Below are 23,730 nucleotides of genomic sequence, written 5' to 3'. Positions count from 1 at the left end.
TTCCTGAGATTTTTAAAAATTTCTTCAGTTGGAGGTACTGTTTTCTAATCATTATGTCTCTTGGCTTAAACCCTTCCTTGGTTTTTGTTCTTACTTGAGTTCTTTTTTTTTTTTTTTTAATTTATTTATTTATGGCTGTGTTGGGTCTTCGTTTCTGTGCGAGGGCTTTCTCTAGTTGTGGCAAGCGGGAGCCACTCTTCATCGCGGTGCGCGGGCTTCTCACTATCGCGGCCTCTCTTGTTGTGGAGCACAGGCTCCAGACGCGCAGGCTCAGTAATTGTGGCTCACGGGCCCAGTTGCTCCGTGGCATGTGGGATCTTCCCAGACCAGGGCTCGAACCCGTGTCCCCTGCATTGGCAGGCAGACTCTCAACCACTGCGCCACCAGGGAAGCCCTTGAGTTCTTAAGAAGTGGTGTGTGGTATGTGAGTTTTCTAAGTCTATTCTACCCTTGTATATGTGGATAATCATTAGCTAGGCAGAGTTTGAAAATTACTTTCCCTCAAAACTTTGAAGGCATTGTTCTTTTGACTTCTGTCATGCAGAATTGTTGAAGAGAAGTTGAATGTTAATGTGATTTATTTATTTAGCTAACACTTATGTAGTGTTTAACATGTACTAGGCACTTCACAGATTAATTTATTAAATCCTCATAACAACCACATAACTATTTCTCCTTCTCCCTCCCCCTTCTCCTTCTTCTTATTACAGATGAGAAAAGTGAAGCACACAGGGGTTAAGTAAGGTACTCAAGGTCTTGTAGCTAATAGATGTCAGAGCCAGTGTCAAAACCAGGAAGCCCATGCTCTTGGTTTCTGTGTTCTTTTGCTTTCATTCTTTTGTAGTTGATCTGTTTTTCTTTCTGAATTTTTGAAAGATCTTTATCCTTGGTGGTATTAGCTTTTGTAATTATGTACTTAGGTACAGATTTTTTTTTAAAAATTTCAATTCATTTTGATCAGTGCTTGGCTGACTCTGAGTCTGGAGGCTTGTGTTCTTTAGTTCTAGGGAATGCTCTTTGATTTTTTTCTTGTTTTCCTTTTACTCTGCCTTCTCTGAACTCTGAATACTGGTCCTCCTAGATTGATTTATTTTTCTTTTCTCTGTTCTCTCCTCCCTCCTCCACCGAGGTATAATTGACCTAGAACAAACTGCACATATTTAAAGTGTACAGTTTAATACATTTTGACATATGTGTATGTTCATGAACCCATCACCACAATCAAGATAATGAACATCATCTCTGAAACATTCCTTCTGCCCCTTTGTTGTTCCTCCCCATAACCCCTCCCCACTGCCCATCTTTAGTCAACCACTGATTTATTTCTGACTCCACTGATTTGTTTCTGACTCTATAGATAAGTTTTCATTTCCTACAATTTTATATAAATGGAATTATACAATATGTACTCTTTTTTTTTTAACCTGACTTGGTTACTTTCATTCAGAATAATTATTTTGAAAGTCATCCATGTTGGTACTTGTATCAGTAGTTTATTTCTTATTATTTTTGAATAGTATTCAGTGTTGTGCATATATCACGTTTATTCATTCACCTGATTGGTGAACGTTTGGATTGTTTCCAGTATTCGGCTATTAAAAAAAGTCTATGAACATTGGTATACAAATCTTTGTGTGAATGTATGCTTTCATTTCTTAAGAGAAAATACCTAGGAGTGAATTGATTGCATTGTATGGTAGGTGTTTGATTATTTAAAAAGAAAAACTTGCCAGACTGTTTTCCAAAGAGGTTGTACCGTTTCATTGCCACCAGCGGTGTATGAGAGGTCTGGTTGTTCCACTTCCTTGTTCAACACTTAGTATGGTTAGTTTTTCTAGTTTTAGCCATTCTAGTGTAGTGTTATCTCAGTGTGGTTTTAATTTGCATTTCCCTAATGAGAAATGATGTTAAGCATCTCTTTGGGTGCTTATTTGCTTTCTATATGTCTTCTTGAGTGAGGTGTCTATTCATATCTTTTGCCCATTTTTAAGTTAGGTTGTTTGTCTTACTGAATTGTAGAGTTTCTTACATATTGATTTTTTTTTTTTTTTGCAAATATTTTCCCTTAATCTGTGGCTTGTCTTTTTACTTAGCAGTGCAAAGAAGAGCAAAAGTTTTTAATTTTAGTAGTCTGCTTTCTTTCTTTTTCTTCAGTATTCCTGCTTTTTGTGTTATATTTAAGAAATCTTTGCCAAGGTCACCAAGATTTTTTCTTGTGTTTTCTTAGAGATGTCTTATTATGCTTTTAGTTCATACTATGCTTTCTGTTTTTTAGGGGCTTTTTTCATTGTGAATTACATTGATTTTTAAATGTTAAACACACCTTGCATTTCAGGTGGATAAATCCCACTTGGTCATGGTGTATTATTTTTATATATTGTTGGAGTCAGTCTGCTAACATTTTCTTGAGAATTTTTACATTTATGTTCAAAAAGGATGTTTGTCTATAGTGTTCTTATAATGTTTTTGTCCAGTTTTGGTATGAGTAATCTCGGCCTCATATTGAGTTGCGAGGTACATACCCTCTTTAGTTTTCTGGAAGCGTCTGTGTAGAATTGGTATTATTTCTTCCTTCAGTATTTGGTAGAATTCATCAGTGAAGCCATCTGGACCTGAAGGTTTTTTTGGGAAGGTTTAAGCTAAAAATATAATTTTTTTAGTAGACATAGAGGTATTCAGATTATCTATTTTTTTAATGAGCTTTTGTAGTTTGTATCTTACACAGATTTTGTTAGTCTATGTTGTCCAATTTGTTGCTATAAGGTTGTTCATAGTATTCCTTATTATCTTTTTAATATCAATAGAAAATGTAGTGATGTCACTTCTCTCATTCCTGATACTAATTTTGTCCTTTCTCTTTTGTTCCATTATCAGTCTGGCTAGACTGATCTCAGAGAACTAGCTTTTGGTTTCATTGATTTTTCTATATTGTTTTTTTCTGTTTTCTACTTCATCAATTTCTGTTCTTATTTTTATTGTTTATTTCTTATGCTCATTTTGAGTTTAGCTTGTGTTTCTTGTCCTTTTAAGGTAGAAGCTGAGGTCATTGTATTGATGCTGCTTCTTTGAGTTGCTTCTGTTGAGTGCCGTAAGCTGCTTGCTAGGTGCTGTTCCAGTGGCACACCACAAGCATTGACATGTTGTCTTTTCATTTTCATTCAGTAAAAAATACTTTCTCATATCCCCTTGACTTCTTTGGCCCATTGGTTATTCAGAAGAGTGTTCCTTAATTTTCAAATATTTGGGGGATTTTCCAGGCATTCTTTTTCTGTTATTGATTTCTAATTTAGTTCCCTTGTCAGAGAACATAACTTTCCATAATTTGAATTACATATTTTAAAGCTCAACTGATTTGTTTTATGACCCAGAATATGGTTTTGGTAAATGTTTCATTTTGACTTGAAAAAGACACAAGTTCTGCTGTTGTTGGGTAGAGTGTTCTATAAATGTTATCATGCTGGTTGATAGGATATGGAAGACTTGAACAACACATTGATTTTTCTGTCTCCTGTTCTATCAATACTTAATAGGGGTATGGAAATCTTCTATAATTTTTTTGGATTTGTCTGTTTCTTCTTTCAGTTCTGTTGGTTTTTGCTCCTTGCATTTTAAAACTCTTTTATTAGTGCATAAATGCTTAAGATTGTTAGGTCGTCTTGATGAATGTGTTTCTTTTTTTTTTTTGAAGATTTGATACTTTTATGTTTTTTTTAATTTATTTATTTTTGGCTGCATTGGGTCTTTGTTGCTGCGCGCGGGCTTTCTTCAGTTGCGGTGAGCGGGGGCTACTCTTCATTGTGGTGTTCAGGCTTCTCATCGTGGTGGCTTCTCTTGTTGTGGAGCACGGGCTCTAGGCACGTGGGCTTCAGTAGTTGTGACATGCGGGCTGAATAGCTGTGGCATGCAGGCTCAGTAGTTGTGGCTTGTGGGCCCTAGAGAGCAGGCTCAGTAGTTGTGACTCGTGGGCTTAGTTGCTCTGCAGCATGTGGGATCCTCCCAGACAAGGGGTCGAACCCGTGTCCCCTGCATTGGCAGGCGGATTCCTAACCATTGCGCCACCAGGGAAGTACCTGGATGTGCTCCTTTATCATTATAAAATGATTTTTATCCTTGGTAATATTCTTTGCTCTGAAATCTCTTTTGTCCAATATTAATGTAACCAGATCTTTTGAGTAGTGTTAACATGGTCTGTTCCCCCCCTACTTTCTATCTTATGAATTTGCCTATTCTAGGAGCTAATATAAGTGGAATTATATAATATTCGTCATTTTGTGTCTGGTTTATTTCACTTTTTCATTTTGCATAGTGTTTTCAAGATTCATCCATGTTTAGCATGTATCAATTTCTTTCTCTTTTTTTTTCAGATTTTGGAAACCGTTTAATTGAAGTATATATACACAAATACATATATGCATGTATAGTCACTTAAATGTTTAAACTCTTCATATATTGAAGTTATATAACTATGTGTATAGCTTGTTAATTTTCGCAAAATAAAAATGTATGACTTGCATCTAGATTATGAAACAGAGTATTATTGTAGTATTAGTACCCCAGAAGTTCCCCTTTGCTTTTGATTCTCTTGGGTATATATACCTATGAGTGGAATTGCTGGGTCATATGGTAATTCCATGTTTACCTTTTTGAGGAATTGCCAAACTGTTTTCCCAATCTCTGCCTTGTAAATCGGGCATTTAGAACACTTACATTTAATGTGATTATTGATATGGTTAGATTTAAATTTGTAATCTTACTATCTGTTTGCTGTCTGTCTCATCTGTGCTTTGTTTCCATTTTACAATTGTTCTGCTTTTTTATGATTCCATTTTATTTCTTTTTGGCTTTTTAACTATTCTTAATTCATTCAACCATCAGTTTCTTTACTTTGTGTCCTTGGCTTATACAGTCCTCCACTCATTAGCTTTCTGGTCTTGGGAAAATGACTTCAACTCTCCTAAACGGTGAAGAACTGGAGTTTCTTGTATTTCACCACCCTGTTCCTACAGTCTCTGTGCTCTGGTCATCTCTGTATGAGAGCTGAAATAGGGCAGAATGTTGCCTTGTTTAACATCAGTTGGGAATGTGTGTGTCAGTGGACTCAAATTTTTCACCCTTCTGCTTGTGTCTGTGAATGACCTTGAGAGTGCAAAAATACTGATTTGGGGGGGGTTACAAAAAATTTTAGTGAGCAGGTGAATTAGCAAATATGGAATTTGTGAATAAAGAAGATCAGCTGTATATGTGCCACATAAGGTGGTTGTGTGGGTTAAGTCAGTTAATCCAAGTTAAGTGCATGAAACAGTGCCTTGCACTGATATTTCAGAATTTTATTTGGTAAGTTAATTTTTGGTAGTTTATATGTCCAAGTAAAAATGGGGATATTTTTGTGTCTAACTCTTGGTAACATTGCGTAGTATAGAATTGTGCTGTTTGCATGTAGTGAAATCTAGGTTTCCCACCTTGCTTTTTTTCTTTCTTGATCATACTTGCCAGAGGTTTGTCAATTCTGTTGATCTTCTTTGGTTTCATGGATTTTTTAAAAATTGTTCTTTTTATTCTCTGTCATTAAATTTTTCTCTAATACTTGTTGTTTTCTTCTTTCTGCTTGCTTTGGGTTTAGTTTGCTCTTCTAGTGTCTTAAAGTGGAAGGTTAGGTTTTTTTGTTTGTTTGTTTTTTAAGCTTAAATGATATGTGAAAAGATTTATGGGTATATAGGGCTCTTAATTTCATAAAATAATAATTCAAGTCATATCAATACATGTTAAAAAGAAGCTTCTAATTTTCCAAGTATTTTGATACAAAAAAATTTTAAACAAATATTTTATAGACCTTTTTTTTTTTTACTTTTTAAAAAATTATTTATTTATTTATTTATGGCTGTGTTGGGTCTTCGTTTCTGTGCGAGGGCTTTCTCTAGTTGCGGCAAGTGGGGGCCACTCTTCATCGCGGTGCGCGGGCCTCTCACTGTCGCGGCCTCTCTTGTTGCGGAGCACAGGCTCCAGACACGCAGGCTCAGTAATTGTGGCTCACGGGCCTAGTTGCTCCACGGCATGTGGGATCTTCCCAGACCAGGGCTTGAACCCGTGTCCCCTGCATTGGCAGGCAGATTCTCAACCACTGCGCCACCAGGGAAGCCCTTTATAGACCTTTTGTGAGAAGAATATAAGGATAGTTACAAGAGACATGGTGTTCAAGTGATCTTATGCAGTTCACTTGGCCTTCTTCAAATCAGTTATAATCAACATGATTCCAATAAAGGTTAGGTTGTTGATTTGAGATCTTTCTTATTATAGACATTTACAGCTATAAATTTCCCTTTGAACACTGCTCTTGGGCTCTACACTGTAAGTTTTCATATGTTGTGTCTTCATTTTTATTCCTCTCAAATTATTTTCTGATTCGCTTTTGATATCTTCTTCAATTTATTGGTTATTCATGAGTGTGTTGTTAAGTTTCCACATGTTTATGAATTTGCCACCTTTTCTCCCATTATTGAGCTCATTACTTTGTTGTGGTTGAAGAACATAACTTGGCATCACTTTTATGCTTTTATTGAGGTTTGTTTTATGGCCCAGCGATTGGTCTTTCCCAGAGAATGTTCCATATGCAGTTGAGAATGTATATTCTGTTGAGTGGAGTGTTGTGTAAAAGTCTGTTAGGTCTGGTTGGTTTATAGTGTTGTTGCAGTTATCTGTTTCCTTGTTGATCTTCTGTCCAATTCTGTCCATTATTGAAAATGGGGTATTGAAGTCTCCAACTATTATTGTTCAATTGTCTGTTTCTTTCATTTTTGTCATTTATTAAAAGTTGCATGTATTTTGATGCTGTTATTAGGTGCATGTGTTTCTAGTTGTTATGTCTTCTTGATGGATTGACCTTTTTATCATTATCAAACGTCATTATTTCCAGTAAGTCTTTTTTAAAGTTTAGGTATTTTGTCTGATACTAGTACAGCCACTCCAGTTTTCTTGTGGTTGTTGTTTGAGTCTCTTTCCCCATCCATTTACTTTCACTCTGTATCTTTGAATCTCAAGTGTGTCTCCTGTAGACAGCATATAATTGGATATTTTTTTAAATCCAGTCTGACAACTTTTGTTTTTTGATTGGATTGTTTAATCCAGTCACATTTAATGTTATTGACATCACTGAATTTATATTTGTCCTTTTACTTTGTTTTCTATATGTATTTTTAATGTAGCATTTAGATTTCATTAGTGATCTTTTTAAAAAATATATGTTAAGGGCTTACTATACACATCTTATCAGCTTTAGATTTTTTTTTTGTCTTTTGGCCGCACCACGCTTACAGATCTTAGTTCCCCAACCAGGGATTGAACCCAGGCCCCCAGCAGAGAAAGCCCAGAGTTAGCTTTAGATTTATACTAGCTGAATTCCAGTAATATACAGAACCTTTACTGCTGTATGGCTTGATTACCATTTTCCTTTTTTTTTAATTTTATTTTTGGCTGCGTCGGGTCTTTAGTTGCTGCATGCAGGATCTTTTGTTGCGGCGTGCGGGCTTCTCTCTAGTTGTGGCACATGGGCTCTGTAGTTTGCGGCACACGGGGCTCTCTAGTTGAGGCACGAGGGCTCAGTAGTCGTGGCACGTGGGCTTAGTTGCCCCGCAGCATGTGGGATCTTAGGTCCCCAACAGGGTTTGAACCCACGTCCCCTGCATTGCAGGATGGATTCTTTACCACTGGACCACCAGGGAAGTCCCCCCATTTTCCTTTTTTATATAGTATTGCCATTATATGTATTATATCTATTAATGTTACAAACCCAACAGTGCATTGCTATAATTATTACTTTACCATCTGTGGTTATTTCCATAGCACATTGCTATTTTGCTTCTACCCACCTCTTTTTGGGCTGTTACTAGGAAATATATTACATTTATATTAAAGTGTGTGTTGTAAGCCATAGTATTTTACAAAATATCATTTCATCCCATTGTTTTTTTGCAATAGCAGTTAAGAAAAGAAAGGATTAAAAAATGTATTATTACCTTTAGTGGGGTCACTTAACTTTCAGCCTGAAGAACTTCCTTTAGTACTTCTTGTAAGTCCGGTCAGCTAGCAACAAATGCAATTTTTGTTTATCTGGCAAAGTCTTTATTTCACCTTCAATTTTGAACAGTGGCCTTCCTGGATATATGATTCTTGGTTAACATTTTTTTTTCTGTTTCGGCACTTTATATATGTTTTCCCACTGCTTTCTGGCCTCCGTTATTTCTGCTAGAAGCCAGCTGTTAAATTTATTGGGGTTCTCTTGTAAGTGACTCGTCATTTTTCCTATTGGTTCTTTGAAGGTTTTCTCCATGTCTTACACCTTCATCATTTTAACTCTGATGTATCTGTCTTTGGGTCTCATTGTGCTTATCTTACTTGGAGTTGTTAGAGCTGCCTGTATGTGTAGGTTATTGTTTTTCAATACATTTGGGAACTTTTTTGTTATTGTTTCCTTGAATATTTTTTCTGCTCCTTGCTCCTGTCTCCTTCCAGTACTCCAATTGTATGTTCATGTATTTATTTGTGTCTCATATTTCTCTCAGGCTCTGTTCATTTTTCTTCATCCTTTTTTCTCTCTACTCCTCAGCTCGCATAATCTTTATTAATCTATCTAAGTTTAAGAATTCTTTTTTTTTGGCTGCACGCAGGCTTTCTCTAGTTGTGGTGAGCGGGGGCTACTCTTCATTCCGGTGCACAGACTTTTCGTTGCGGTGGCTTCTCTTACTGCGGAGCACGGGTTCTAGGCGCGAGGGCTTCAGTAGTTGCAGCACGCGGGCTCAGTGGTTGTGGCACGTGGGCTTAGTTGCTCCACAGCATGTGGAATCTTCCCAGGCCAGGGATCAAACTCGTGTCCCTTGCATTGGCAGGCGGATTCTTAACCATTCCGCCACCAGGGAAGTCCCAAGAATTCTTTTTTTATTTTTTGGGTTTTTTTTGGCTGTGTTGAGTCTTTGTTGCTGCACGTGGGCTTTGTCTAGTTGTGGCGAGCGGGGGCTACTCTTCTCTGCTGTGTGCGGACTTCTCATGGCGGTGGCTTCTCTTGTTGCAGAGCATGGGCTCTAGGCATGTGGGCTTCAGTAGTTGTGGCTTGCAGGCTTCAGTAGTTGTGGCTCGCAGGCTCTAGAGTGCAGGCTCAGTAGTCGTGGCACGTGGGCTCAGTAGTTGTGGCTCACGGGCTCTAGAGCACAGGCTCAGTAGTCGTGGTGCACGGGCTTAGTTGCTCCGTGGCATGTGGGATCTTCCCGGACCAGGGATCGAACCCGTGTCCGCTGCATTGGTAGGCGGATTCTTAACCACTGCACCACCAGGGCGGCCCCAAGAATTCTGTTTTTTGCCAGTTCAAATCTATTGTTGAGCCCCTGTAGTGAATTTTTTTTAAATTAATTACTTAATTTTTGGCTGCATTGGGTCTTTGTTGCTGCGTGTGGGCTTTCTCTAGTTGCGGCGAGCAGGGGCTACCCTTCGTTGTGGTGCGCAGTCTTCTCACTGCGGTGGCTTCTTATGTTGTGGAGCATGGGCTCTAGGTGCGTGGGCTTCAGTAGTTGTGGCACACGGGCACAGTAGTTGTGGCTTGCGGGCTCTAGAGTGTAGGCTTCAGTAGTTGTGGTGCACGGCCTTAGTTGCTCCACAGCATGTGGGATCTTCCGGGACCAGGGCTCAAACCCGTGTCTCCTGCATTGGCAGGCAGATCTTAAGCACTGTGCCACCTGGGAAGTCCCCAAAATTCTTTTTTTTGCCAGTTGAAATCTATTGTTGAGCCCCTGTAGTGAATTTTTGATCTCAGTTATTGTATTTTTCAACTCCAGAGTATCCATTTGTTTGTTTTTTATAATTCTTATTTTTGTTACTGTCTCTATTTGATAAAAGTTGTTATCATACCTTTCTTTAATTCTTTAACCATATGTCTCTTTAATTCTGTGAACATATTTTTAATAGCTGCTTTAAACTCTATTCTGTTAAATCTGACATCTGGACACTATCACAGGTAGTTTCTTTTGCCTGACTTTTTTCCAGGATGTGTGTCATACTTCTCTGTTTCTCTGCATGCCTGGAATTTTTTTTTCCTGCAAACAGGATATTTTAGGTGCTGGTCCCCCCAAGCTGTTCCCAGATATGTTATTTATGTAGCTACTGGCTGGATTATTTTAACGAGGTGAGTTTCTTCCTCAGTGTGTTGTTATGCCTCTGATACTGCTCCTCAGGGAGGTGCAGTTTGGATGTGCCCACAGTCACCCTGCGATGACAGTGGCACACGTAGGGCTGTCTCCTATTCTCACCCACTTAACTGCTCGGTGTGATCACCTAGCAGTTAAATTCCATGGATTTTTGTCCATTGCGCCATTGTTTTCAACAGCACTCAGGGAATAAATTCCTCTACAGACTAATGCAGTGAAATTGTGGCACCTTCCAAGGATTAGCTTCTGAGATTAATGTTTGGTATCTGTTCTAACCCCAGGAGGGTTCCTCCCAGCTGTCTTATTCCCCAGTTCTCTCCTGCAGACCAGCTGGTCTGTGGTCTAGGCTGTATTTTCATTAGATTCCTGGTTCTCTACTCAGTTCTTTTCACCACACCTTATGCCGTTCTTGAGAATGAATGCCCTTGGGTGTAAACTTCTCCATGCTCTGTTGCAAATGAAGTCATTTCTGAATTTTCAAAGCTTTTCTTGACTAGATTGCTGTTTGCTCCTTGGACTGTTTCCAAAGGCTTTAAATGTTTTGGTTTTTTAAAAGATTTTCTCTAGTTCAGCTGGGGAGCAGGTGGGCAGAAGTCCTCATGCAGTCATGCTGGTAGCCGGGCTCTCCAATATGATCTCTGTCTTGGAGAGTGAAGATCAGATTCACACATTTTGCATATTATGTGTCCCCCATAGTTCTGGGTGTAGCCCTTGACATGCATTATAGGTGTTCAGTAAGCTTATGCTGAATCTAGTGAAATTGCAATTAATCAGTCTGACATACCGCTTAAGATACCAGCTCTGAATTCAGGTGACTGGGTTCAATCCTGGTCTCTGAACTTGGCAGAAGTGTGACTTTGGAAAGCCACTTACCCCTCTAAGCATTTGTATTCTCATCTGTAAGTGGGATACTCTGTACCTCACAGGGTTGTTGTGAGGAGAGAGGGAAATAATCCATGAGTAAAAGCCCTTAGAAGTGTCTATCCCATTTTAAGTGTTCCGTAAATGTTAGTGATAATTAGTAGTCCTTGTTGACTAACACTGTATAAAAATGGAGAGCTGATATACATGCAACTTGAAAAAACACTAATCGCTAAAAATACTAAGTGTTTTTGTTTGACAACTACATCAAAATTTATGGCCTGAATTTTTAACGCAAATACTGTAATTTATATTTTTCAGTAGGCTTTTGACCCTTTTTCCCCAAAATGTCACCTGTGTTTTGCAGTTCTTTTCTGGAGTTCTGAGCTGCTTTAAGGGAAGTCTAAAACCAAGTTCTACAGTATGTTATCTACCGTCCAACAGTGGACGCTGTCGTTACAGTGGAACCTTAGGCATGAGTCCTGATATTTCTAGTGCTGCTGTTAAATTTTGTTCAGACTTACACAAAAATGCATTTAGTTAGGTATTACTGATAGTAGTGGTTTCCGCCTTACATTTGAAGAGCCAGAAAGCCGTATAAGGTTGACTGGAACAGTAGGTTGGTGTGAAGTTCATTCTGTGGGTTTACTTCAAAACCTGTGGAGAGTATTTTTATACAGATTCACTGTTTGTGTATGTGTACCATCTTTACTTCTTCAAATACCTTCTTTATTTTGATTCCTTGGCATATTTGTGCACAACCAGTGTAATTTCTCAACTGCTTCTTCGGGACACATATATCCCTTCCTTTTTCCATGCAGTGGGCTTCCTGCAGGGCAGAACTGCCTTGACGGCCAGCCTTTGGGTGGGTGTGCTCCCTGCCCCTGCGGGGAACTGCTGCTCAGCCAGGGTACTGACTGCCCTTCCTCCGCAAGCACTCGTGTTTTCTGGGAATAACTGTCTGAAGTTGACTGGTCCACATGGGGCCTGAGAGGGCCAGGGGAGAGGAGAGTGCAGGGCTTGACCCGCCGGGCTGTTCCTGCTGTGGGATCATCCAGACGCTGTCCTGTGAGCCCCCTCTGGGCCCAGAGCCCTCTTGTGTTCTCCCATTTCTTCATGTTTGAGGCTGTGTGTTCCATCTGATCAGATCTACTAGTTTTCTACATTTTGGGCATCCCCTGTGATTTATCAGTCACAGATGGATCTCCTTTTGGTTTTTCAGCACAATTATGCAATTGTGGTTATTTGTTTTTAGTCTTTTTTAAAAAAACTATTTATTTATTTGGTTGCGCTGGGTCTCAGTTGCAGCACGTGGGATCTTTGTTGCCGCGTGCGGGATCTTTAGTTGCGGCAAACGGGCTCTTAGTTGCTGGATGCAGTTAGCTCCCTGACCAGGGATCGAACCCAGGCCCCCTGCATTGGGAGCGTGGAGTCTTAATCACTGGACCACCAGGGAAGTCCCTGTTTTTAGTCTTTTATGTGGTCTGGGGATAGAAAGGGAAGGCTGCAATGTGTGCTCAGTTTATCATCTGGAAAACCCGAAAGATAATGAAAAGCTATTTGAAATGAATTGGCTTTAGGGTTCAGAGTAGCTTTTAGCTACTCTTTGATTAAGAATCTCTCTTGAACCTAGCAGGAGATAACTGGCATTGTATTTAATGGCAAGGCTCTTGAAGAGTGAGTTCCTTTGTTGAGTATCAGAATTTTCTCTTGAAGAAAGAAACTCTAAATTTATATAATTAATGTGTTGAAGATATCCTCAGAACTCTGGAGAGAAAAATATGTTCCGTTTTCTTATTGGGAATGCCTGGAGCTCTTTTCTCAAAATTAGGACCCACCTATACTTCCTTCCCCAGGCTATACTTTCTAGGTAGTGGAAGTGGAAATTCTCATGCAGCTGCACTCAGCATTCACTGAAGAGCTGCAATATGGTAAACCAGTGGTTTCCTGTTTTTGTAAAGTTTTATTGGAATGCAACCATACTCATTCATGTCCATCTTGTTTAGGGCTGCTTTTACTTTATAAAGGCAGATACGAGTCATTGCAACTGAGGTCATTCGGTCAACAAGTCTAAAATACTTACCGTCTGGCTTCTTGGGGAGCATAAAGAAAGTGGGTTTGGATCCTCCTGAGTGTGGTGTCTGCTTGGCTCAGGAGAAAGGAAAATGTGGACTTTGAATGTAGAGGTGAGGTGGAGAGGCACAGAGCCTCCTGCCTTCATAGAGCTTGTTTTTGTTTTGGACTCATCAGATTATCTTCTTTGATAGACCTCCTAAATCGACCTCCTGCTTTCCTTCCCACTTATCCCATTCACTGCTTCTGATCAAGCCCCTCTTTCCTGATTTACAGGGAGTCTGCACAGATCACTGATAGCTTCCTCCCTGTTTTGATATCCGTTTCTCCCCATTATAAACACGAACTGAAGCCCGGTCGCATTCCTTCCCTCTCTCGAAGATCACCGCTTGTCCTGAAGTCGGTGCTCATCATTCCCCTGCTCTTTCCTGTGCTTTCACTGCATCCGTCTTCGTCCCTGAACAACGCCTAATACCGATTTGTGTATTTTATAACTTCTTGTCAGTGGTATACTATGTTTATTCTTCTTCACCTTGCTTTTTTGGCTTAAGATATTTGTGACCTTCCAGCCCTGTTTCTTTGAATCTTAGTTTTGTCTGGCATTCCAGTGTATGGACGTACCACAGTTCATCAGTCCTTTTCTACAGGCTCTTTTTTTTCCTAGTTAAGTTGACCTTTTGTTTTTATTTCTTTTTTAAATAGCTTTATTGAGATATAATTTATATACCATAAAATTCACCTGTTAAAACTATACAGTTCAGTGGTTTTTAGTATATATGCAGTGGTACAGCAATCACTGTTATCTAATTTAGAACATTTTTGTCATTCCCCAAAGAAGTGTTGTAACTGTTTTTAGTCACTTCCTATCTCCCTCACCCTTCCCCCAACCGCAGATTGAAGGTAATCTATTTCTGTCTAAAGATTTGTGTGTTCTGGATCTTGTAAATGGGATCTTTTGTGGTCTTTTGTGACTGGCTTTTACTTAGCAGAATGTTTTTGAGGTTCATCCATGACGTAGCATGTACCTGATGGGCTTTTAAGTTGTTCACAATTTTTTGTTATTACAAATGATACTTTTTATGTTATTTTTTAAGTGACTTTGCTGTTAGTAAGAGTAAAAACCAGTCTCATTGTTATCATTTACTGAAGCTCTGGCAGAAAAAGAGAAAGATAATGCTTACCACAGAAATACAACTGAGTGCTTCCAGGAGTGAGTATGGCGCGGTCCTTGCCTTTGGAAGAACTCACAGTGTAGCTGGGGGTTAGAATGACAACAAACTAATTATAAGACCACAAAAGTGCTGCAAGTGAATAAGCAAAATTGGGAGGAAATGCAGGCGGAGCAGTTAACTTCTTGAAGGATGTGTACAAAGTGTTATAAAGTGAGTGGCATTTGATCTGAGTCTAGACCTTGGAAAATTAATAAGGTTTCAGGAAGTGGGTGTTGGTTGGGAGGAAGAAGGAGGAGCAGGGGTGTTGAGAGGTGGAAGGGCGTCTTCCAGGAACTGGGGGGATCTGGCCGCCTGAGCAGTGCTTGGCAGGACAGGGTGGGTAAGGGCTGGGCTCATTGGTCTGCACCTGCTGTGGTATCATTGGAAAAATTAGGGAAGATGAAGACACAGCCACGTTTGTATTTAAACTGACAGCATAGAGGGTGGGCTGGAGACAGGAGAGTCTGGAGGTGGGGCAGCCCATATGAAGGCTGTTCCAATCTTTTGGTGAGAGGTGATGCCTGATGTTGGTGGTGGGAATGAGAGGAGATGGCGTGGAGGGGCATTTTTCAGGTTAAACTGACAGGACTTACTGGTAATGGGCGGTAAGGGAGAGAATTCTAAGATGACTCCCATGGTCTCTGTCTTGGACAACTGAGTGATTTGGGAATTTGGTAACTATCCCCCACGTAGTCAAGAGTAACTTGTTGCGATGGAATCTTTAAGGACTAAAATAGCCTATTTTATAATTTAAAGATTACTAAAAGTATTTTATTTCCAATTCAGAAATGAAGGAGGTTCATACTGAGCCTACGATGTGTCAATTTCAGACTTGAATGGTCAAACTACTATTAATTATCACTTCCTTATAGCCAAAAGAATGCAGTGGCGTAAAGATTCCTGTCGATGCCAGTAAACCTAATCCAAATGATGTGGAGTTTGATAATCTGTATTTGGATATGAATGGAATCATCCATCCCTGTACTCATCCTGAAGACAAGTACGTAACCCATTTTTGTTACTGATGTCACAAATTACAGAGGAGTACTATATGATATTACATTGTTTGCTTGTCATTGTAGACCAGCACCGAAAAACGAGGATGAAATGATGGTTGCAATCTTTGAGTACATTGACAGGCTTTTCAATATTGTAAGACCAAGACGACTTCTCTACATGGCAATAGACGGAGTGGTAAGTGCTGAATGACTTAGAGTCCCCCATTTTTGTTTTTGCTGTGTTCCCAGTGTCTAGAATGAAAGTAAGCTAAATCATGAAAAATGTTGACTATAGTGAATTTGAGAAAGAAAGCCTCATCTTTCAGTCATTCATCCAAATGTATTTTGTGTATGTGCCTGTTTTGTGCCGCATCCCGTGAGGGGCTGGGGATGTCAGTGACTGCCCTTGCTTTGAAGGGCTCGCCACTCAAGGGACAGAGGCAGAGGTAGACGTGCAAGGTTAGTTACCCAAGGCCTTCCTCGGGCGTTAGACGGCACTTGCGGGGCCCTTGAGGGAGGGGGAGTCAGTGCTACAAGGGAGTGAGGAAATAGAGAGGAGGGGGCTTTTGTCCCATTTTTTGAAGAGTTAAGAATAATTGGAGATTGGTGGGGGCAGGGGCAGAGGAGGGAGGTGGATGTGGCCAGATGTGGGGAAGGAGGACCTTCCAGATGTCTCAGATGTGCCAGGTCACACACTTTGTGTGTCTTGGGCCACACTGACATGCTGGGGCAACTGCAGGTGTTTAGATTGGAAAGAGAAGTAGAGAGAGGGGCTTGAGAAGGCCTTTCCTGTCACACTCAGTTTGGCTTTTATCCTATAGGCAGTGAGTAGTCATCACAATAACTTCGGAGGGGACTACCTTATAATAATACCAAGTGGTTTCAGTTATAAATGACCAGCAAACTATATATCAGGGTTCAAGGCAAATTAGGGTAAATCATAACCCTAAATTTATTTAGCCATATGCACATTGATTCCCTTTCTTTTGGATTTAATAATTTTGGTGGATAATGAAATAATTTTGAAAATCTGGAAAACTTGGGTCCAAGAAGCTTAACTTTTCTGTGAGATACTATTTACTCAAAGAAAAACCTTAGCTACCTGAAAACTTAAGTTGCAGTTAAAGTGTAGTGAGGAATAAAGGGAACAGGAGTATGTCCTATTTGGAGCAGATTGCAGTTCACATTAGCTAAGTTTCTTGAAGAAGCTCTTTCACTGTACTCCGTTGTGCACTTCTGCTGAATCAGGTCTAATTTATGTGCACATTCGTATGTGTATGTACATGCTCTTGTCTATAACTCATGTTTTGTTAAAATATAAATGTAGATCATAGAACCTGAAAGAGTTAGATTAGGTGGTCTCATTTTACAGGAAAGGGAACTGTTTAAAGAGAATATGAAATAACTTATTTCATGTAGGCCGGATACTTGAGAGTCCCTTCCAGCCCCAAACCCAGCTCAGTAATTGCAAAACCTTGCAGTTCAGTTCACTTCATTCAGGCTTACCCAGTGATTGAAGTTACATTTGGTTCGAGTGATTTAAGAGTACTTTTGATTAAAACCTTGCTCCTTTTCTACCTGCTGTGCCTTATTATTGACACAGAGTGATAATTATGAACCTTATTGTGGGAAATACAAAAAGGCTTTTAAGGTCTTGTGAATCCCATTTGGAGACCATCCTTCCTTTTAGTCGTGGACAAAGGGAAGGTCTTCCTGATCCTGGTTCTGTAGAAACCACTCAACTTGCTGTGTGCTGAGTCTTTGAGTAAAGTGAGCTTTCCATCTGGGGTGCCTGAAAGCGTCGTAACCCAGTGGAACTGGCCTTGGGGCATGGACCCTGCAGTATTAAGTGCTGTGGCCTCATAGGATGTTTGTCCTTTTGACATGTCACTCACTCACCTAAGTTCAGCGTTCAAGGTTCTTGGTCCAAATTTAAGCTCCCAGAAACTACTGTCTGTCATGAAAGGATTGTTTGGACATATTACTTAACTTTTCCGTTTTAGCATACTATTTTTGTAAGACTAACGGATTCAAAATAATGTACAGATTTAGTTACGAACATTTGGAACAGTATTATGTCACTGTGAAATACCTGTTTTCAGGCGCCACGCGCTAAAATGAACCAGCAGCGTTCAAGGAGGTTCCGAGCATCCAAAGAAGGAATGGAAGCAGCAGTAGAGAAGCAGCGAGTCAAGGAAGAAATACTGGCAAAAGGTAAAGAACATGCACCTTGAGGTTGGACTTGTTATCAGATGTATGCAGACGGGGGTAGGGGTGGAGACTTCTCCTTACAAATAGGTACGGTTTTAATTTAATCAGGACCGCAGGATAGCCAAGGGAAGTTTACGTTGACTGTTGAGGAAAAGTAGTTAATAGAATCGTTTATTCCATTTATAAGCTTGTTCATTTCCAAACTCTATAGTAAACAGGAAACTTGGGAATAAAAGGAGGGAATTCTGGTAGGGAGAGCAAATTGTCAACTTCTATCAGGGCGAGTGCAGCCCTTCAGCTCACTTTTATATATCTGTAAACTAGAAACCCATGAAGAATGCTTCTCACTTCCTTTTTCTGTGGAGGCTGTTAGGAAGCTACAGTTCTGTAAGCATTTTCCTCAAGTCAGTCTTGGTGGCATGCTTGCTGCTTCTCCCAGGAACTCAGGTCTGGATGAGGAGGCCTGGGATGATGGGACCATGTTTCCAGGCTTTCCCCGAGTCATGCACACTCTCACTTTGGGTTGAGGCGGCGGGCACCGAGGTAGTGAGGTGCCCGGGGCTCCCTCAGTTCAGGGAGGGGGTTGTGGGGTGGAATGTGGTCATTTTGGCAGTTCCTCAAAGCCCTGATGGGTCCAGAGGTGGGAGTTGGCTGAGTGTCAGAGAGGAGGACAACCAGGGCCCTGACGCCCCGGGACCGCTTCTTCCAAGACGCCTGTGGGTGCAGTGCGGTGCAGGGCGGTGCTGGCGGGGTGGCTTGTTTGGTGTTTTGTTACATGAGGCAGAATGATAGACCAGGAAAGCCACGATTATTGCTTCAGGATGTTGCATTTGGCAAGTGGAAAAAGAGACATAGTGTAGTTGGCTGAGGCTTATAATTACACTGCCTTTAATGTTATTTTAATTTGCTGGAAGTGTGCAAGTATGTGAGTATTTTAGCTGCAGCTTGTAATTAATACTCTAAAACCTGTTTATATTTATAACAGGTTGTCTTTGCTTTTAGAGATGTCTTCTTTCTTGAAGATGTTATAAAATATATTTGTGTCTTGAGAAAAAGCTAATCAGTGACATAGAGGAAAAAATAGGATTTCTAAATCCCTCTAGGTGATATAAAGCTCTGATAAACTCAGCATTTTAACCTTGTTTTTCTAAGGCCCCTTCATCTTAAGAACTGTTAGTAGGATCAGAGCCCCTAACCTCTGTGTGTGTGTGTGTGTGTGTGTGTGTGTGTGTGTGTGTGTGTGTGTGTGTGTGTGTGTTTGTGTGTGTGTGTTCTGCTGCCAGGGGCATTAGGAAGAATGTCATAATTTTTATATTTTTATGTAACAATATAGTATCTTTTGTGTACCATGTATTGTTTGACAGTCACGTTAAAGCTTACTTTAAATTTGAGGGGAGGAATCTTATTTTCTTCAGAAAGGGGGATCATTGTTCCTCAGGTGACAACGCTTCTCCTTCTTTTGTATTTCAACTTACTGTTTTTGTTGTTCTGGCCTACTGTTGAATAGTTACCTCACTGTTTATGGGGAGAACAAAGCATTGCCCCTTTTTCTCTAGGTGGCTTTCTTCCTCCAGAAGAAATAAAGGAAAGATTTGACAGCAACTGCATTACACCAGTAAGTAGTCTCATACTTTGCTAGTTATTGCTAACTCTTAAATGATAGGTTAATTTATTTCCTTCTATCATTTTAGGGAACTGAGTTCATGGACAATCTTGCTAAATGCCTTCGCTATTACATAGCTGATCGTTTAAATAATGACCCAGGGTGGAAAAATTTGACAGTAAGTTTCATATTTTTATACTTCAAAAAGATTAAGGTGACGATTTGAGGCTATCCTTTGATACGACTGATATTATTTGTCCTTTTCCCCCCATAAAATACTGGTTGGCTGTTAGAGGAAAGAGAAGCTTCCAGGGTTATTAGAGATGGGGTGCCTTGCACGGTCCAGTTAGAGACAGCTGATTTTCTCTCAGTGCCAATTTCGTACTCTTATCATCACTGCGAAGCCATAAGATGGGACTCATGATTTAAAATACATATATATGAAAGTCATTTCTGTTATTAGAAATCAAAATACAGCAAGATTAAAGTCATGGGACTGCCTCTAAAGAATGGCTGTGTTCTCCTGAGAATTTAAGCAAAACTTTTATATAATAAAAATTTTAATAAGCTTGTTTCCTTATTAATTAGATATGGTACATTAATTTAATGGATATCTCTTACTGATTACTCTCAGGGCTTATATCGTTCGGTGCGGTGTACTTGAGTAGCAGTGAGAAGAGTAGAAACTTGTGAACTGAATCTGTTTTTCAAATGGCTAAGTTTGACACAAACATTTCATTTTTTTCTATTCCAAGTAGTAAGTTTACCGATGAAATAATTTCGATGTCTAACACATGCACACCTAATTAAGAAAAATTTCCAATTAGTAACACTATCTTAATAGAATTATCCCAGTTTATTTTAAGACATTCATTTCTGTTGATTTTTGTGCTGGAAAACTGGGCGTGAGCTACAAATGTTAAAAACTGTTTTTTATAGGTTATTTTATCTGATGCTAGTGCTCCTGGTGAAGGGGAACATAAAATCATGGATTACATTAGAAGACAAAGAGGTAAAATTCACTTATAAATATTTGATTATGTGTTCCATTTTAAAAAAGACAAGCCATTGTATAGAAAATATTTGGTAAAATGTGATATTCCTATAGTATAAAATGTATTTACTTAAATATAATATATATTTCCCTTCTCTCTAGCCCAGCCTAACCACGACCCAAACACTCATCATTGCTTATGTGGAGCAGATGGTAAGTTTCTTCTTTGGGATCTGAGTCTCTTGGATTAAACCATAGCAAGTGGATGGGTTGGTGTGTAGTAATGGATTATTTGTGGTTGCCTGGAAATTCTAAAATGCCTTGCTTATTTTATGTGTGAGGGGGAACTAGTATAGAGTTGTTGTTCAATCTGTGATTAACATTCACCTATCTTGAATTTTTGTTGTTGTTGTTACATTTTTTCAGCTTTTTAATATAGCCACACATATCTTTAAAATGGAATGTTTCCAAGTGTTGACTCCTGAGTGGTAGTTAGATTCTAGGCCCACATTTCTGTAGGAGATCTTGTTGGCCTCTAGGAAGTTTTAGGCTTTTTGGCTTTGCTGCCTCTGTGTGCTCATTTGGGCTTTTCTTTGCGTTGGTGTCTTGTGTTATGATAATGTCTTGCCTTTGGTTACGGGGTAAGGGTCTTCTAGAGCACTCACTGTTTGCTGTTTTGTTGTTGTTGATTGATAGCTGATCTCATTATGCTCGGCCTTGCTACACATGAGCCCAACTTTACCATTATCAGAGAAGAATTCAAACCAAACAAACCCAAACCCTGTGGTCTTTGTAATCAGTTTGGACATGAGGTCAAAGACTGTGAAGGTTTGCCGAGAGAAAAGAAGGGAAAGGTAAGAACTTCGAGATGGTAGTAGCCTCATTTAAAATTTCTTAATTTTATTTTTTATTGTGATAAAATATTGATATATGTCAATACAACAGAAAATACACCTTTTTAACCACGTTTAAATGTACAGTGCGATGGCATTAAGTATATTTAGGTTGCCTCATTTTAAAAATGGATAAAGAGAAGACAGTGGTTGATTAGATTTTTACCTACTTGCTCCGTTACCCCTCATAGAGATGTATCTTTCAAAGCTCTTTAAAGTAAACACAAATTCACAACCACGCATGAACTCATCCTTTCTACTCCCCACTTTCCTAACACAGCTTGTATCTACATGAGGCTGAGGTCATATAGGTAATAATGCCCATTGCACTTGATTTGTTTGTAGAAGTTATTTGTCTCAAATGGTTATTCTTCTTAAAAGGAACTATAAATCAGGTATGTTAAACTTCTTGGTATTTTTTTTAACGGCATATGTATTTTATTTTATTTATTTAGTTTTTTAAAAAAATTATTTATTTTATTTATTTATTTTTTGGCTGTGTCGGGTCTTAGTTGTGGCACACGGGATTTTTCTGTTGCGGCGTGGGCTCTTCGTTGCAGCACTTGGGCTTCTCTGTAGTTGTGGCGTGTGGGCTCTGTGGTTTGCAGCATGCAGGCTTTCTAATTGAGGCGCGCGGGCTCAGTTGCCCTGCGGCACGTGGGATCTTAGTTTCCCGCCCAGGGATTGAACCTGCGTCCCCTGCATTGGGAGGCAGATTCTTTACCACTGGACCACCAGGGAAGTCCCCTTGGTACTTACTTTTAAGTTACTCCTGGTTTCTACATATTCTGGGTTCCCTTGATTATATCCATTCTCCTTTAAAGGGGTTTCTGTTTTAAGAATATGGTACCTCTTTAAAAGACATGTTGAGTGAAAAAAGCAGGTAAGAAGTATACGTATTCACAGAGAAAGATGAGGCATATACATTAAAATGTTAATATTGGTTGGGTGGAGGTCAAGGTTTGGCAAACTGCAGCTCTCCAGATTTGACGTATGCTAAGAGGGTTTTTTTCGGTTTTTCAAGAGTTGTAAAAACAAAACAAAACATGAAAGAATATGCAACAGAGACCATATACGTCCCACTCCCCAGGCTAAAATATTTAGTGTCTGGCCCTTCGCAAAAAACGTTGGCCAATCCCTGGTCTAGGTCTGATTGAGGTTATGGGTAATTTTTATTTTTAAAATGGTTTGGTGAGTTCTTTTTTATTTAATACTTGTAATATTGAAGTGGGTCTTGCTTTAGAAAAAGCCATAATGTTTGTGTGGGTGGAGAAAATTCCAGGGTTCAGAGTAGATGTGTTGAGTCTTCATCCCCTTTCTTGCAGCATGATGAACTGGCAGACAGTCTTCCGTGTGCAGAAGGAGAGTTTATCTTCCTTCGTCTCAGTGTTCTTCGTGAGGTATGTAGCAGTGACCCTTGGCATCGGTCCGCTAAACCAGGGTGCCTTTTCATGGCTTTAATGGCAACGTTCCTTCTTGGTTGCAGTATTTGGAAAGAGAGCTCACCATGGCCAGCCTGCCGTTCACATTTGATGTTGAGAGGAGCATTGATGACTGGGTCTTCATGTGCTTCTTTGTGGGAAATGACTTCCTTCCTCACCTGCCGTCCTTAGAGATTAGGTATGTGTGTTTGTGTCAGTCTTCAAACTGTTGTTTTAGCCTTCTTGCCTTTACAGTGCATGCTGGTCCTAATGCATAATGTTTGTTTCCTGGTGGCAGGGAAGGTGCAATTGACCGTTTGGTTAACATATACAAAAATGTGGTACACAAAACTGGGGTAAGTTCACTCTTGAATAATTTCAAAACAGAAGTATTTGCTTTTATAAGAAGATCATTTTACATGTATTTTATCACTTACAGGGTTACCTTACAGAAAGTGGTTATGTCAATCTGCAGAGAGTACAGATGATCATGTTAGCAGTTGGTGAAGTTGAGGATAGCATTTTTAAAAAGAGAAAGGATGATGAGGTAAAGTGTTTCTATTGCAGTAGCTAAATTGCTCCTGTCTCTAATAGGCTGTGATGATCCTGTGATTGTCCTTTTAACCTCTTTGAGTGCGCTGTTAAATCATTGTAGTGTATCAAACACCAATGTAATCACGAGTGGTCAGTGCTTTGATGATTTTATAAAGGCTGTGATGCTTGCTGTGTGGAACTGTGTACTGCACCTTGTGTGAGTTGCATTGTAATTTCTTCTCTCTTAATCTTAATTAAGGTATAAATCCAAACACTTGTCTAATCAATAGGACATGAAATGAGGGTTCCAAAGCTAGAATGCTGGAATTGAACTAGTGTGTTTTATAGGCACTATTTATGCTCTGGACCTAAGAACTCTGTACTCTGGTGGCAGAGTATAGGGGGTCTGGGTGGGATTACATCAGTCAAGGTAGGTGGTTGCAGCTCTGTGTAAGAAATGTAGACATAAAAAAAGGAAAAGTCACAAAGCACTCGGGAATTAGTTACCTGTGATAGGGTGAGTGCTTAGGTGAGAAGTCCAGGTTTCTGGCTGGGGTAGTTGGGAGTTCACTGGTGCCATTCACCAAGGTAGCAAGCCCCAGGGGTAGAGCAGGATGGGGTGGGGATAAGGTAGAAGTGAGTTTCATTTTGGAGGTACTGAGTTTGAGGGGCCACAGGACACCTGAGAGGAGAAAAGTCCATGAACCAATCAGATGGATATATGTGGAGCGCAGGTCCTAAGTC

The 23,730-nt window shown here is 39.8% G+C and overlaps 1 protein-coding gene across 1 annotated transcript in view; it reads left to right on the top strand.

Moving 5' to 3' along the window:
* The window catches only part of XRN2 (5'-3' exoribonuclease 2), a 77,903-nt gene that overhangs the window by 1,952 nt on the left and 52,221 nt on the right, over positions 1-23,730 (top strand). Inside the window, exons 2-13 of the mRNA XM_082360541.1 lie at positions 15,205-15,332; positions 15,415-15,526; positions 17,433-17,544; positions 19,098-19,156; positions 19,233-19,322; positions 20,084-20,156; positions 20,301-20,351; positions 20,835-20,992; positions 22,357-22,431; positions 22,518-22,651; positions 22,751-22,808; positions 22,892-22,999. Coding sequence (XP_082216667.1) covers positions 15,205-15,332; positions 15,415-15,526; positions 17,433-17,544; positions 19,098-19,156; positions 19,233-19,322; positions 20,084-20,156; positions 20,301-20,351; positions 20,835-20,992; positions 22,357-22,431; positions 22,518-22,651; positions 22,751-22,808; positions 22,892-22,999 — 1,158 coding nt within the window. The remainder of the gene's footprint in view (positions 1-15,204; positions 15,333-15,414; positions 15,527-17,432; positions 17,545-19,097; positions 19,157-19,232; positions 19,323-20,083; positions 20,157-20,300; positions 20,352-20,834; positions 20,993-22,356; positions 22,432-22,517; positions 22,652-22,750; positions 22,809-22,891; positions 23,000-23,730) is intronic.

Source organism: Balaenoptera borealis, assembly GCF_965194805.1.
Source record: "Balaenoptera borealis genome assembly, chromosome: 16".
NCBI lineage: Eukaryota > Metazoa > Chordata > Mammalia > Artiodactyla > Balaenopteridae > Balaenoptera > Balaenoptera borealis.
This window is presented reverse-complemented; position numbering and strand designations above follow the sequence as displayed.